Below are 16,474 nucleotides of genomic sequence, written 5' to 3' on the forward strand. Positions count from 1 at the left end.
GTGGCAGTTTATAGTGATGTCTAGCACTGGGCATCATGCCGCAGACATGTAGCATGATGTCCCACCCAGTCACATTATCCTGACACCAGGCCAGCCAGTCCTAATTCTAACCTCTTAATGCTGAACGCCAAGTGAGGCAGCTGTTAGTACCATTTTTGTAAGTCTCAGGTATGACCCAACCAAGGATCGAACCCACGACCTCCCGCATCCGAGGCGGACGATCTAACCACTAGGCCACTGGAGCAGTTAGCTTAATATAGTCAATAATGTGTCAGGAAAAGGAAATCATCACGTCAGCATATTTTATTGCCATCAGATGGGATGTTCTGAGGACTTTATATGTTATATTTACTTGTCTGTTTTGTTCTTATCAGTTTGGAATTTATATATATATATATATATATATATATATATATATATATATATATATATATATATATATATATATATATATATATGGGAGATATAATGTAGCTGAAATAGCTTGACAACTCCACCTCTATAGTCATATGCGCATATTTTTGTCTCTTGAAAGATAATAATAGAGTATTTGCATATGAAAAATATTTTGAGATAAATTTGTTTTCTCCAGTTAATGTTGTTGCACATATCTTAACTATGAATTAAGTTATCAAATGCAATTAAAAAATACATAATTTATACTTTCAGGGTTATGTAAGGCAGATTGTATCATGTTGGTGCTAGAGTTAGCTCCCCTGGGACCACTGAATAGTTATTTAAGTAATCACAAGTAAGTGACACATTTTGTTAGAAATCAAAGTATTGTACAAAGCAGTTTTGATGGTACATCTATGTATTTAATTAAAGCCAAAATAACATTACAAATCAGTTATTATACCAAGCAACTTTGATGGTTTTCTGTGTATTTAATAACAGCCAAAATAACATGTAACTGAAAAGGAGACTTTCAAAACTTCCCTTCAGGTGCTTTTTTTTTTCATCTTCTGTTCCTCGGATTATATTTTTTCCATATATGTACCTTTTTATTTCATTTAGGTATCATTCTTTTCTATCCTTCCATTCGCTAGTCAATTCTTTCTATCTTTATTCCCCTGCTAAAATATGACCTTCATAATACTGTGTGTGTTGCACTGGTCCATCATTAGGTCTGTCAGTTTAATCCTAAGGTCCCTTTCTTGTGTAATCAGCTCCTGAAGTTTTTAATGCAATGCCTTAAAACTTTGCCAGGTCATTGCCGAAATAATATGTGGATGATGTCCTATTGGGGTGCTAAATGAGAGTTTAAGAAAAGATATTGCTTTGAGCTTTGCCATATTTCAAGTGATCTTTTCCATATTTTATACTATTAACTTCTACAGTCAGCATCACTTCCCACAATAGGGCCCATATTTTGTACAGTTAACTTCTACAGTCAGCATCACTTCCCACAATAGGGCCCATATTTTGTACAGTTAACTTCTACAGTCAGCATCACTTCCCACAATAGGGCCCATGTTTTGTACAGTAAACTCCTACAGTCAGCATCACTTCCCACAATAGGGCCCATATTTTGTACAGTAAACTTCTACAGTCAGCATAGCTTTGAAACATAGCTAAATTCTCACAGAGATATTGAAGTTGCAGATGTTGGTTTATGAGGGTGTTAAATGAATATTTTTACCAACAACAAACAAACTTGTGTTGAACTTAGATGGTTTTGAGGGTTACAGATACCCATACCTGTGTCTTTATTATTCAAGAAATTCAAAGACATATTATTATCACAGACACATGCATCATGGATTTTTTTATTTCTACTGTAAATATTAACTTTTTCAGCATTATATGCTTCAGATTAGTCATTGTAGAGTCAGGCTACCTCATAGTTTCTAAAATTACCATGTCCACTTAAAATATAATGGAGTCCACTTTTCAGGTCACTGTTATTTTAGGTTCCAACCATTTAAGTTTTGATGTGGGCCCTGAAAATTTCCTTTGAGCCATGATGTCTTTTCTTCTTTGCACTCAGGATAATAGATTTTTTTCTTTCTATAAATTGAAGCAAGAATATTCAGGACTTAAATCCCTTATACTTTAGTTACCATTCTCTTCTAGAATTTATTTTAACATTTGAGTTTACAATTTTTCTTTCTTCCATGTTCACTGCTATGGAAATAAATGCAGCAGTGTTTTCACTCAAGACTTAATCTTTCCTTCTTTTTACATTTTCTATCAGTGATCATGAAGTATGTGCCGAAGCCAATCAGAATTAAAAGACATTTCTGTCAGCTAATGAAATTGATCCCCCTATGTTCTTCTTGGGCACCAAGCCCATTCTGTTCAGTAAGTTTGGGATGTGCTCAGTTCAGTTTAAAATCAACCATAATGATCATTTATCTTCATTTTCTTCCAGTTTGCATGGGCCCGGGGGCACTATTAAGTGAACTTTTTTCTTGCACCAGATGCAAAATAAAGCTCATTTGCCCAAGGGTACAGTTTAGAATGAACCCTGCAAGTGATTATCTGATCTTGTTTGTTTAGTCACCTTCTTTACAGAATTCAGTACTAAGCTTTACAGCTTGGTATTATATCATAGACTTGATGGAATTGATGCACTGTATATTTGGTAAATTAATTTTGTGAAAAAATATATGATCTGGTTAACTTGATCACACATTAGAATTTCACTTTTTATGGTACCAGTCAAAGTTTTCATGCATAAAATACTTTGAATTTACTACTGTATATACTCCCTTTTAAGGGGAGTCCAACTATAAACTGCCAAAATGGGCAGACAGATCTGGGTCTGTGCAGTTTGTTGGGAGTAATATGTAGAACAAACATCATAGTCCCAAATCTGCAATAGCTGATCAAGGTCTATGTTGTTTGTTGTTGCACTTGTCTTATAAGCAAGTATATATGGTACTTTTGGGGAGTACCAGTTACCACAATAAACCCCAAATTAGCGACTCACTGTTTCTTTGGAATCAGTAGAACTCTTTCTTCAATCCATGAATATAAATACCAATGTTCTTTATTTGCAAAACTACGTAAGTTAATTTTAATGCTCATAAAAAAAAAATAGATTGACAACTGAAACAAAAAAGTCTCATACATACATATGGTTGTATCGATACCTGCCAGAAATCTTCTTATTTACTACTTGTAAAAGTTCTTAAAGTGGGAGAGGATGGAAGGGTGGGATGGCTGGTTGAGGCATCTCCAAGTCCTATCGGACATATTTCTTTTCTGTGCTTTCTTCTATCTGTCTGCCCATCAAACCGTAGTCAAATTTTGCAGTTAGAATGAGTTAGAGCCTGACAGTTTTGTGTTCTATGAATATTTGTTTACTTTGGCATTTTCTTAAGTACAGACATTATTTGTTCCAACATGCATGAAGGTGCTTTTTGCTCTGTTGTCTCAAAATTCACACTAAATGCATGAAAATCATGAATCATATTTGAAAGCATTTCTTGTTCAAGATCTTCATTTACAAAATCCCCTCCTTTTGTCAAATTAATTGGGAAATTTTCTCCTGTCTAAATTTTCAGTTCAAGAATAGAGCCTGTTTATTGTTGATAGTACAATGGTTTTGTGTCCTGAAAATTTTGCAGATTAGTAGAACTTTGGATTGATGACTCTGTCTGATCTTATTGTAGCCCCATCATGACAGTCTCTTGCAGTAACAAAAGTTTTATTGAGATAATAGCATGACTGGGGTGGGGTGGGGTGTTTGTTTTGCTCTACAAAATGAAGAATAATGCAAAGTATTTAGCAAAAAGACATATACATATCAGTGCATGTTACAAAGATCATGAATGGTACCCAATAATTTCGGGTATAGAGTTTAGCATCTAAATATGTTAGCATGATTTCCATCTCTCAGTGTGTAAAGAAACTTAAATTTTGATACCATGAGTGGATTCCAAGATTTGTTTAGGTGTTGGTGACCTTGAGCTAATTTTCAAGGTTACAGGTTGACACTAGGTGATTAATAAAGAACATCAGCTTGTAAGATATCTCTAATATTGTACAATGCAGGGGGACCATTGATAGGCAGCTGCCATAGGAAATTCCCAAGACTTGGTCAGCTTTTTGTGATCTTGATCCAGCCTTCAGGGTCACAAGGTAACATTCTGTATGATGGGAGAGGAAACATATTTTTGTTTACAAAAACAATTACATTCTGTCATTTTTCAAGGGAGACCACACAAGGAAACATCGTAGAGTTGATGTGGCAAGTTGCCATGGGGATGGGTTACCTTGAATCCAAGAAGTTTGTTCACAGAGATCTTGCTGCTCGTAATGTGCTCCTCGTCACAGAGCACTTTGCCAAAATCAGTGACTTTGGAATGTCAAAGGCCCTGGGAAGGGAAAACAACTACTATGAGGTAAGTTTATATTTTCCTTAGCTCAATCCCCACCATGTATCCTTTGAGGCCATAGATATGCTGCAGGTTTAGTTTGGGATTTAAAAATCTTGTAGAAATCAAACTTACCACCAGGGTTAGAAATGAACTTCAAAACCTCATGAAACCTAAAATTTCATTTTGACCTTAGAAACCTAAATAAATGCTCCAAAACCTGAAGGAAACCAAATTGTTAAAAAAAAGTAATCAATGGCTCTATCACACCCCACAAAAATGCTTTTTCAGACAGTTTTTTGTTAGGCTAGCTTAGCAGTCAAGAATGCACATACATTTCTTAGCACTTGCAGATATTTGATTTGTAATTATTTATTAATTTTCATTATCTTTATTTTCATTTTATTTAGAAACAGAATCAAAGCACATTTGATCCAATTTTTAATGTTATGCTTACCATGGAGAGGATTTTGTCTTGGACTGCAAACAGTTTTAAAACCTTGAATAAAAAACCTTTAAAAAAACCCTAAAATTGTAAAATTTAATTTCACTTCTAACCTTGTACCACATGTAATGAGCACCACAGCAATCATCAATTTATTATTATTATTATTATTATTATTATTATTATTATTATTATACTCAAAGATTTGTAAATGAACAAGATATAAAAAAACTAGTCCTTTTATACCATGTATAGTAATTAATAATCTTACCAACTTCTATTTCATTCCATCTGACATAATCTTGCTGTGTTAGGAGCACATCCAAACAAACACTGTAAGCTGTGATTCACTGATACAGTTATTGGTTTTTAACAATCGTGGTACCATAAATATTACCACTGATCCTTTATTGGTTAAATACTAATGCTAATGGGGACCCGAGTGGCCGAGTGGTCTAAAGTGCTCACTGTTACGGATTACTGCCATCTCACCTCTGTCTGCATGGGTTCATGTCTCGGGTTTGGCCAATATGGGTATATGAGAAAGCTTGCCAGTAGTTTCTTGTGGGTCGGTGGTTCTTTCCGGGGTTTTCCCGGTTTCTTCCTCAACCTTTTATACTGGTAGCTATTTATAGCCTATCTTGTGCTGAAAAATGGTGTTAAACCCTACAACAACAACAACTAATGCTAGTGACTAGCAGTGGTAATGTTTCTGGAAATCACTGCCACAAAGAATTTCAATCCTGTATTGTGTATATCCCTTCCTAAGTAAGTTCACTTACTAACACAGTGACTGTATATCATAGCAAAAATGTAAACTTGCCAAATTTTACATACTGCTAAGCTTTGGAATTTGCTGTGGAGCTGCTGGATAGCACTTCCCTGAATCAAACATGAGCATGAAGCTGCCGGAAGGATCACATATTGCCATATGTTACATTATCCTGTCAGTTTCCCCAGAACATATTTTTTCATTCAGATGTATATTATGAGTGTGCCTACTGTTGCATAAGCTGTCATTGCAGTGTACAATTATTAATAAACCGCTCCGGTTGCCTAGTGGTTAGAGCATCTGCCTCAGATGCAGGAGGTCATGGGTTCGATCCCTGGCTGAGTCATACCAAAGACTTATAAAAATGGTACTATCAGCTACCTCGCTTGGCGCTTGGCATTAAGCGGTTAGTATAAGGACTGGTCTGCCTGGTGTCAGGAGAATGTGACTGGGTGCTTATATTTCCTCAACCCCATTATGGATTTTGTTCATCCTTGGCATGAATCATTCTGAAGCCAAGACACTTCATTCATTGACATGCTAGTAGTGTACCATTGACCTTCAGATGAAGGTTACAGTCAGAAAATTTGCATTGAGATACTGGTTGAAATTTTTTTTAATTTGCTTATGCTTTCTAAGAACTTGATCGATTTTTTCATACTTTAAGTGAATCATCATGAAGTTTAGACAGTTCATTCTGTGACACACAGGGTTTCTCCTTTGACCCTTGGATCTATGTCACATTGATAGAAAACTTGCACTGAGGTTTTGTTGAAGAATTTCCATTTGCTGATATTTTCTAAACCCCTTGATGGATTTTCTTTACTCTTGGGATGATTCATCAAAAGGCAAAGACATGCTGTGCCATTTTTGTGACATGCTAGTTCTCCTCTTTGACCTCATCATCAAGGTCTCATACCTGGAAAGTTTACATTAAGGTTTTGGTTGAAGGTTTTTCATTTGATACTTCCTAAACCATTTGATACATTTTCTTCATACTTTAGGCAGTTTGTTATGAAGCTAAATAAAACAATTCTGCAGCATGCTTGCACTTCCTTTTGACCTTATGGTCAAGGTCACATATTGTATAGCAATGTTGTGATTGTTGGCTATATACAAAGGTACTGGCCTTCTTATTTAAACTTGCTTTTGTTCACACACACACACACACACATACACACACACACACACACACACACACACACAGAGCATTTGCAAATTTTGTTGGTAACTGAGATTCTTACACTTGATATCTATTCTTTTGGGCATCAACTGCAAATGCACAGATCAGAAGTTATCATTATTTTTATTAATTTTGCTTTTTGCTCGGAACAGTAAATTATTGGTGTTTCAATTTGGTTTGTCGCATCACTCACAACAGAAAGTGTTTGTTTTTTGCACTTTGCATCACTGTAGATGTTTTCTCTGAATTCTAGACTCTAGTCAGTATGCTGTGATAATTTTGCTTGTCTATTTATTTAATTTTTTTCTTCTCCTAGTTATGAAGCTGTAACTTAGCAAATCCAAATGTTATATTATATCCTGAGTCCACATGAGCACAAACAGCAGTAGTCACCAAAGACTGGCTTCACACAATAACTGGAGGTGCTTGGAAAGGTCAAAGTTTTATATATGATAAAGTTTAGCTCTTGTAAGTCACAATGTTATGTACTAATGTGCATTTAATTGTTTTGCCATAGACAGGTGAGTTTCCAAAACTTGCTTATGGTTTGGTGACATTGACTTGTCAATGATAGGTAGATAGGTATGTAGATGCACAGACATACATCTATAATTATAAGTAAAAAAAATATTTTTTTTCAGGCCAGAGAAGCAGGTAAATGGCCTCTGAAGTGGTATGCACCTGAGTGTGTATTTTACTGGAAGTTTGATTCCAAGTCAGATGTTTGGAGCTATGGCATCACCCTTTGGGAGGCCTCGTCCTATGGAGCCAAACCATACCATGTGAGTACAAAGTCCAGTACATTAAGAGCGTTATGGTTTCTTATGTAAATTCAAATTTAGTTTCATTTATGGCTGGATTTTATTTATCATATATTTAATAATGAAATACAGCAACTATTTTTGAAATATTTTTCTTTGTTTTATCATTCATTAATCTACATGTGTTTTTTTTCACATGTTAAACATATATCCTCATATTGTCATTTGCAAAAGTACAAGATTTCCCATAATGCCATGCAATGTTTGAATATTGTTCCTACAGGATTTTTACTGGCAGTTGGAAACATGAGCATTTCTTGCAACCTTATGTAATAAATAGACACATATTATCATTTATATATGAAAATTACTTTTGCAAAAGATATTTGACTTGACACCTTTCACTTTTTGATGTGCTTATGTCCCCTTTATCTGCCTTTTCGCTAATGAATAAACATCGGTATCATTCGTTCAATCCTGCCTGCCGTAATGGTTGGATACACTCATATATTTCATAATAATACATGATTCTCAATGGAGCCATTTTTTCACTGACTGACACAATGTCATATAGTTTGATATATTTTGCTATCATATCATTTTTGCTGTACTGAAAGAAGTTAGATTTCAATTATTTTATCAGATCATATAATATGAGTTACAGACATTATGTTGAGGTCAGTAGAAGTATTAAGGACCAGTATACCTATCTGATTGACCTCTGCCTCATATGAGGTTTACCAGTTCATATTGACCTTCACATCAGTCAATATGAGGTTTACCAGTTCATATTGACCTTTTACATCAGTCAGTATGAGGTTTACCAGTTTGTATTGACCTTCACATCAGTCAATATGAGGTTTACCAGTTTGTATTGACCTTCACATCTGTCAATATGAGGTTTACCAGTTTGTATTGACCTTCACATCTGTCAATATGAGGTTTACCAGTTTGTATTGACCTTCACATCTGTCAATATGAGGTTTACCAGTTTGTATTGACCTTCACATCTGTCAATATGAGGTTTACCAGTTTGTATTGACCTTCACATCAGTCAGTATGAGGTTTACCAGTTACTGGTTCATAAAACTTCATATTCACCTCAACAAAGGTCAGTCATTGTTTAATATGTCAAAATCTGTAATTTATTGCAAAAGGTTTTATTTCATCCAAACTTGCTGTTCTCCAGAGTTGCTGTGTTTATGACAAGACTCTAAAAATTAGTTCAACCACACCCCCATCCCATTCCCACCTCTATCCCACCTGTCTTCAGGCTCAGGGATGAAGAATAGGCCTGACATGACCTCTTGCATGTTGTATGAGGTGGTTAATGGAGGCAGGTGCCACAGTGGCTGAGTGGTTAGCATGCTAGACTCATGACTTAGAGTATGTAGGTTTGAATCCCACCATCATATAGCCTGGGTCAACTACTATGGTGACTTTGGGATTGACATATTCCAATTGCCTCAGCACTAAATAACCCACTGCTGTGCCATAAAACACCAATCCAGAGGAAATGAGTCACGTTGATGTCATTCTTTGAAGCTGGTGGGGGTTGATGGATAAATTCAGTCATCTAAGCTTCCATTCAGGAGTAAAATTGGTATTACTGTACATTGTCATATCAACTGCAAATAACATAGATCCTGATCTGATGTCACATATTGTGCTGGTAAATCAGGGTCTATATTGTTGTTGGTGCTACTGATTGCTCCAGACAGACTGCTAGATCCAGATGTGGAATTGCTGTATGCAATGGTAGGTTTAGATTGGTACAGTTTGCAGTTGGACTTTCCACTGATAAACAAGTATTTAATTTAAAGGTGACATGACAGTTTATGGGTCAAGTAGAATGAACAGTTTTAAAAATTCATTGTTGCGAGCAGATTATTTCAGTTCCTCCAAGATTTCTCTAATTAATATTTATCATTTTTAACTTCTGTGATATATATTTAGCCCTAATTGCAAACAGTACTTGTAACTCATTAATAGTCTTGCTAGTAACAAGTTTACAAATATTTGCACACATATCTATTTGAAATCAGCAAAATAAAGATAATTTCACAATTTTCTTTTTTCTAACAGTATCTCATTGACCATCCACTTCCTTGAAACTTCATCCAATTATTTATCTGAGTTAAGTCTTAATGGTTCATTCCATCGTTAATCCGATACTGTTGTTTCAGTGTGAATGCTCTCAGGGAGCTGTTAACTTTCCTATTTTTGTTTAGCCATTACCTCACAAGCCAATGTAAAATGTAACAACAATTTTGATTGGTTTAATTATTTAAATACCATATTCTTGTTAACCATCAATAGTAACTATCACATGCTGTATAGTACAGTGGTCCTCCTCTTATAATTCTGTACTGGGAGCATGGCCGCATAAGAAGTGTGGCCATCCCTGTTTTCTCTAAAATATTAATTCTCCATTTATGTGATGATATGTTTAAGTTTTGTATGATTTAGTCCTATGTTGCTAATTGTACAGTACTGCAGTTTAATTATTCAGACAAAACTTTCTTATACAAAATGCCTTCTTTATAAAGGAAGTGATACTTGTACATTCACATGATTTTTCAGTCTTTGTCTGGTACCCTGTTTTGTTTAAGGTTAACCTATGCTGACCATGTTACGTTTTAGTCAATTATATCTGGTCATAATCATCAAAGAATAAACCTCAACCGCAGTGTGAAGCCCCAGACTCTATCACAGTATTGCTGATCCCATTTCCTGTAAATGCTGGCATTAATCATTAATGATATAATTTTAACTTTATTGGTATATGTACTTTAGCCAACACTTCATTCAGTAATGAAAACCTGACATTGAAAAACAGACATTGATAAAGATTATCGGATTACTTATCGAACCATATGAATTAAATATTGGTCCTGGACACATATTAAAACAAAATGTGGCCACTTGTAAGTGGTAAATTTTACAGTTTTGAACCAAATATGCTTGCTGATAGTCACATTAGAGGGTGGCCTTTCTTTAGGTTGAACACAAACTTATCGGTGCCAAGGGATCCTGGCCATAAGAAGTGGGTGGCCAGTGGTCATGGGGGTCATTCATGAGGGGGACCATTGTATATTGAATACCCATTTCTTTGAGAGACCAGTGAGAAAACATAATACATTTAATAGATCATAGACTTTCAGTTTGTCAATTCAAACATGAAAGAGAAAGCAACCCTAAGACAATCATTTGTGGGAGTCTTGTTACTTTAAGGTTTCTCCTTGAGGGGCCGTTGGTGTGAACTGTGATTCCTTAATCAATTAATGAGCATTGGACAGATTTTGGATTAGTGCAGCCTCTTACCAACTTCAATAATCCAACATGTACTTAACCAAAAGCAATCACCCAACATGTACATAACTAAACCAATCACCCAACATGTACTGAACCAATTGCAATCACCCAAAATGTACTCAACGAACTGCAATCACTCAACATGTACTTAACCAAAAGCAATCACCCAACATGTACTTAACTGCAATCACCCAAAATGTACTCAACCAAAACAGTCTTATTTGACAATATTTTCCTGTTGCCTGATTATGCTTTCACAGTGGGGGAAAATGGTTGCCCAGCATTAATTTTTATTTGACCTGGACTATGGGGCAATGGATTTTTCTACCATCGGTCAAGGATGATCAGAATGAGTTAAATAAAGTAAGATTGGTATGGTACTTCACCTTATTATTTGAAAGCAGCATTTTGAACAGCAAGATTATAATACAATTTGGACATGTAATTGGGTCTTTGTATTAATCTAAGTATTCATCCACATCAATGTCAACAAATCAATACATGCATTATGATTAATACAGAATGTGTACAATGAAGGCATATAATTGCTGTTATCCATCAGTTAATCTTAGCACAAGTTTCAGGTATTAATACAAAAAGATTTTGTACACAGTATTGAAGTTCAAGTCCCACATGTTCTCCCAATCCCATCGCCTGATTTTAAAAAAACACATTATCAATGCATCTTGATATTTCTTTCTTTCTAAATATTATTTACTTTTCTACTGTTTGTCCTTTTTTTTTCTCAAGCCTGTTTGTGTCTATCCCTTAGTTGCTCTCTTTCACATTAAAATGTTTGTAATTCTGACATTTTTAACATTCATTAAATGAAAGATCAACTAATTAACATTCATTACATGAAAGATCAGCTAATTAACATTCATATACTTGATGGTTTTGTTTTGTTTTTTTTCTTTTCAGAAAATGAAGGGTCAGGAGATTTTGAAGTTTTTGGTAGAGGATGGCCAGAGGTTGGAAAAACCTCCTAACTGTCCTGATGATGTGTACAGTGTCATGCTGCATTGTTGGGAGTATGAGTATGTCTCATTTTTTAAATTTCATACTAGAGTGGGTGGCAGCTGATTGGGGAGGGGGTCATTCATGAGGGCGACCTCTGTATCTCATTTTATCATTTCATATTAATACAGTGCTTGGCAATTAATAGTATCACACTTTTGAAAATACCTCATTCTGTCACTTCATATTGAGTCAGACAGTACATGGTCATCAATACATTCTTGCTTTGAGTATGTCTCATTCACTCAGTTCCTGTTAACACAGTTCTTGGCCATAAATAGGTTAACAATCTGGGTGTGTCTCATTATCTTGTTTGATTTGTTAATAAATCACTTGGCCAGAAATAGATTCACAATATGAGGATGTCTTATTCTCTAAGATGTTTTATTAATTTTATGTTAATACAGTACTTTTGATAAATAGGTTCACAATTTGAGATTGTCTCATTTTATATTAATACATTTTCCGTTATGTTTGTTGGGTTTTTATTAAGATAATATTGGACACCCTTGAGTGAAATTTGTTTTTTTAGTTTTTCAGTGAATTAATTTATTTGCATGGTTGTGGTTGTCATGACATTTAATTGACACTTAAACTTGTAGATAGGTGAGGATTCTTATAGTTTCCACAGTTGGATCATTTGTGCATTGGGTCTTAAAATTGTTTGTTTTGTTGCAGCCACAAAATATAGAACCTCACAAACGATAGTAAATTCAATGTGTTTTTATGGGAAATTGAACCATTTCTGTTATGTTTCAAGGGAACATATCTACATTGTGTACACACACTACACACACACAAATGAAGATGTCTGTCGATCCATCCATACAAACACCAAGTTATCTGTCCATCTGTCCATACACACATGCAAATGAAGATGTCTGTCCATTCTTCCATCCATCCATCACACTTGTTTACTTAATACAGTACAGCTCACAAGTAATTTTGGAATTCTCTGCATCGCAGTGGTAGTGGAGAGAGAGTGGAGAGGATTAAGTAGAAACCCCTCCACCCCATCTCTCCATACATTCTGACAGAGTTGCCACAGCGGGTTGCAGAGAATTGCTCTGCACACCACACTCTCTCACAGAGTCGTTGAACTTGAGCAGAGTGGATGTGATCTCTATCAGATGAGTGTGGCTTACTGTGTATGACCCATGCAAGCATGCTCTTTAGACGTTGAGAGAGAGATGCCAATATATCTATATCATTATCAGATGATTATACACATTTCAAGGTTCTAAAGAAGACTGTGTAATAGAAAGGATGCCAAATTAAATATAGATAATAATTAAACATAAACACGATATAGATCTAAGATGTTGAATTATTTTAATGTCTTTGACTATTGGAGCATTTCACTATCAAGAAAAAGATAAAACATGCAAACCAATTACTTTCACTTAGCCGATTTCTGTATTTGGTATACTGCTTTGCAGCTAAAATGGATTCAGTAGAAGACAACGGATTGATTTCTTATCTCTCTCTCAATCAATTGATCGATAAAATGATAGATGTCAAATTTACATTTCTCAGATATGATGTAATGACTTTACGTAATAAAAGACCTATCAGTAGTTTTCATACCAAGTTTGGTCTCTACAATTTTCTCATATTGGTTTAGTGCTTTCTACCGCTTATTACGGAATCCTCTGCTTAACACAAAACAAAACTTCAGAAAATGCTAATAGACCTATTGCAGTGAATATTTTTTTTTAAAAAAAAACTGTTAATACTATTTTATCAGAATGTACAGATGCATTCATTTCCTTATTTCTGTTACAGTTTGCACAATATACTTTGTCATATGTAATTCAGTATTATTGTGCTGCAGTGAAAAGAACAATAACAAATGATAGACACAAAACAATTTACAACATATTTGACTTACGTGAAACATATATTGCACAAGTTCCTATAGTTACCCCATGTACAAGCATGGCTGGATCAGGTTAAGTGTTGGGAGGGGCTTTCCATAATTTTAAAAGGGTCCCAACTTTCCTGGAAAGGGCACCACAGCAAAAGTCTATGTATCTATTTACCCAGCACGCATAATACCCAATAAACGTGCACAAGATAAAACAGTGGTCAAATTTCAAGTGACTGTATGTTTGTGTGGGTGTGCATGTTTATATTTAATGGGGTGAGGATTTGGTAGGGGTCTTGATTCAACCTTATTATGATTTGTGGTAGAAAAAAAGGACACTATCCCATTCCCTGCTTTAGTTGAAACAGCCTTATCTTGCAATGAATGAAATAAAATAAAAAATACCACAGTTGGAACTAATAATTTAGCCCCATACAATTTAAAGGCCAGTCCCATACAGTACACATGCATTCAGAATTAAACTAGATAATAGTTACATACATGTATATTCAGTCTTGTAACAGGGCCATTGCCGCTTAAGGACTAAACATGTTTGCATTTAAGTGTAAATCCAGTGTTTTCTTTGTTGTTGCTTGTGTTTTTAAACATAAAATGCTGTTATCTGGAATTTAATTGTCCATATCTCAGAGGATTACTTTTCACGTTTAAACAGTAGGATAAATTTAAACTGTTAGAGAAGTTCAGCAAGGTCATTAAGTCAGTGTGTAAGATTGTATAAGACTTTGCAGATTCATTTCTGTTGTCTGTGATCAAAATAAAGATCACTGGTTGATGAAATGGTATTTGATTGTTAATCACTCCTGATGTGTCGGTCTTTCCAAGGTTGTCTTCATTGATTGGCTGTTCAAATGTCAATCAGTAATGCTAATCAGCTTCTCCACAGTAGAGATGCTATAGGTGCGCCAGCCAAGGCATGGTGGTGATAAGTTAGTTTTTTATTGCTCTGTTGTGGAGCATCATCATGGAGCAGATGTGGAGGAATTAAGACCCCCACCGTGATGCGTGGGGTTCCGAAAATACATATGAGCTGTACTGTATCTCCTGAACCCTTTAATTTTTTGGAAATTCTTTTTGGCCACTAGAGCTTACGTCCCTTCACTAGACTCTTGTTTTTACAGATTGTGTCCATTCATGAAACTTGGTGTGCATCTGTATCACGAAAAGAGTTTGTGTCCCATGTAAGATTCCCCTTTGTCAGATTACTAATTTATGAGTTATTTCCCCCATTTTTGGAAAATATATTTTCATATTTTTAAGTATATGATTAATAACAGATCTAGTTAGGGTGTTAGTAACGTCTGTTTTTTATTACCTTCTCCTGAGAGAATAGATCTACATTATTACCTGCTGGGTTATACTGCCCGACCCATAGGCAAGAGCATTTTCTCCTGGCCAATGCTGCCCATGCCGTAGTAAGGGCCTTTCCTGTTGGGCTATACTACCCGACCCATAGGCAAGGACATTTTGTATGATCAGACAACACTTATAACAAAGAAGGCAAACAAATAATTTGTACATCAGATGACCCCACCATACAATACCAAAAATGGTCTTTTCTTTTCCAAGCATGACAATGCTTACCAAATGACAATGTCATTTATGCAGTTGTCATTACTTTAAAATATTGTTGCATGGCAATAGTGCCTACAGGAATAAGCATAATATAATAGTATCCAGGAGTCATGGAGAAATGCATGTTTCTAAAACATGTCCTTGTAATTATTCCCAATCTGAATTCAAGTAGTTAGCTTGATATGTACTAATGCAGCGTCACAAGCCAAGGGAGACAATCTGCCATGCTCCTTTATCACCCTTGGCTGCCTTTGCTGAGATTTTCTCACTTCACATTAATATGCATAAACCTGCATAGCACTCAATGTGATCACAAGTAAAATTTTCATGCCATTGTGACCCGACGGAACTTCTCATGTTTATTGAATTAGCCATTCAGTGTCTCTTTCAGACTCAATAGAACAATTAATTTCAATTATGTTTTGGAGACTGTTATATTAGTTTGCTGACAGTGTATTTTGTTTATGGGTGTTCACTAAAAAAATGAAGAAATCTCCATGTAGTTAGCAACAGGTAATAAATGATGGTTGTGGATTATCTCCCTTGTTTTGTGACACTGTGTACTATTAATGTTTATGAGTTCGTATACACTCACCATAATGCTTGTCATGTTGTAATATTCATCTATCCATCTATTACCAATTTTGTTTTCACACAGTAATTTAGTTATTTACCAAATTTTTGGATGACTTGCCCTGTCAATTCAAGTCAAAAGGTAAAAGGTCAAGGTCACTATGATTAAAATAAGAAATATTATTTCTTCACAATAACAGTAGTTCTTCATCATATACCATGACCAAACTTTGTGGATGTCTTGCACTTGGGGTAAAGTCAAACCAGATTAGTTTTGAGGTCAGAAGGTCAGAGGTCAAAATTACTTATAAAATGAAGACAAATAGTTTCTGCACAGTGATATTAGTTCTGCATCACATACTTGGACCAATCTTTCTGTGTATCTTGCACTCGAACTAAGGAAGAATCCTATTAATTTTGGAATCAAAAAGATTGAGGTCAAGATTACTGACTGAAAAAAGAAAACTATATTCTGCACGATAAGATTAGTTATGCATCACAAATCATATTGATTTTGGGGACTATTTAACATTAGGTGGAAATGACAACTTTACTTATGGCCACATATTTGCAATTCCCTTCAGCCAATCGAGAAAGCCATGATGGATACACCAGTCTCACCC

At 35.2% G+C, this 16,474-nt stretch overlaps 1 protein-coding gene across 1 annotated transcript in view; it reads left to right on the forward strand.

Moving 5' to 3' along the window:
- Positions 1-16,474, forward strand: part of LOC149806747 (tyrosine-protein kinase SYK-like) — a 99,022-nt gene that overhangs the window by 69,686 nt on the left and 12,862 nt on the right. The window contains exons 12-15 of the mRNA XM_089957142.1: positions 670-751; positions 4,163-4,352; positions 7,367-7,507; positions 11,723-11,838. Coding sequence (XP_089813268.1) covers positions 670-751; positions 4,163-4,352; positions 7,367-7,507; positions 11,723-11,838 — 529 coding nt within the window. The remainder of the gene's footprint in view (positions 1-669; positions 752-4,162; positions 4,353-7,366; positions 7,508-11,722; positions 11,839-16,474) is intronic.

Source organism: Sinohyriopsis cumingii, chromosome 1 (assembly GCF_028554795.1).
Source record: "Sinohyriopsis cumingii isolate HCF-2022 chromosome 1, ASM2855479v2, whole genome shotgun sequence".
NCBI classification, from domain to species: domain Eukaryota; kingdom Metazoa; phylum Mollusca; class Bivalvia; order Unionida; family Unionidae; genus Sinohyriopsis; species Sinohyriopsis cumingii.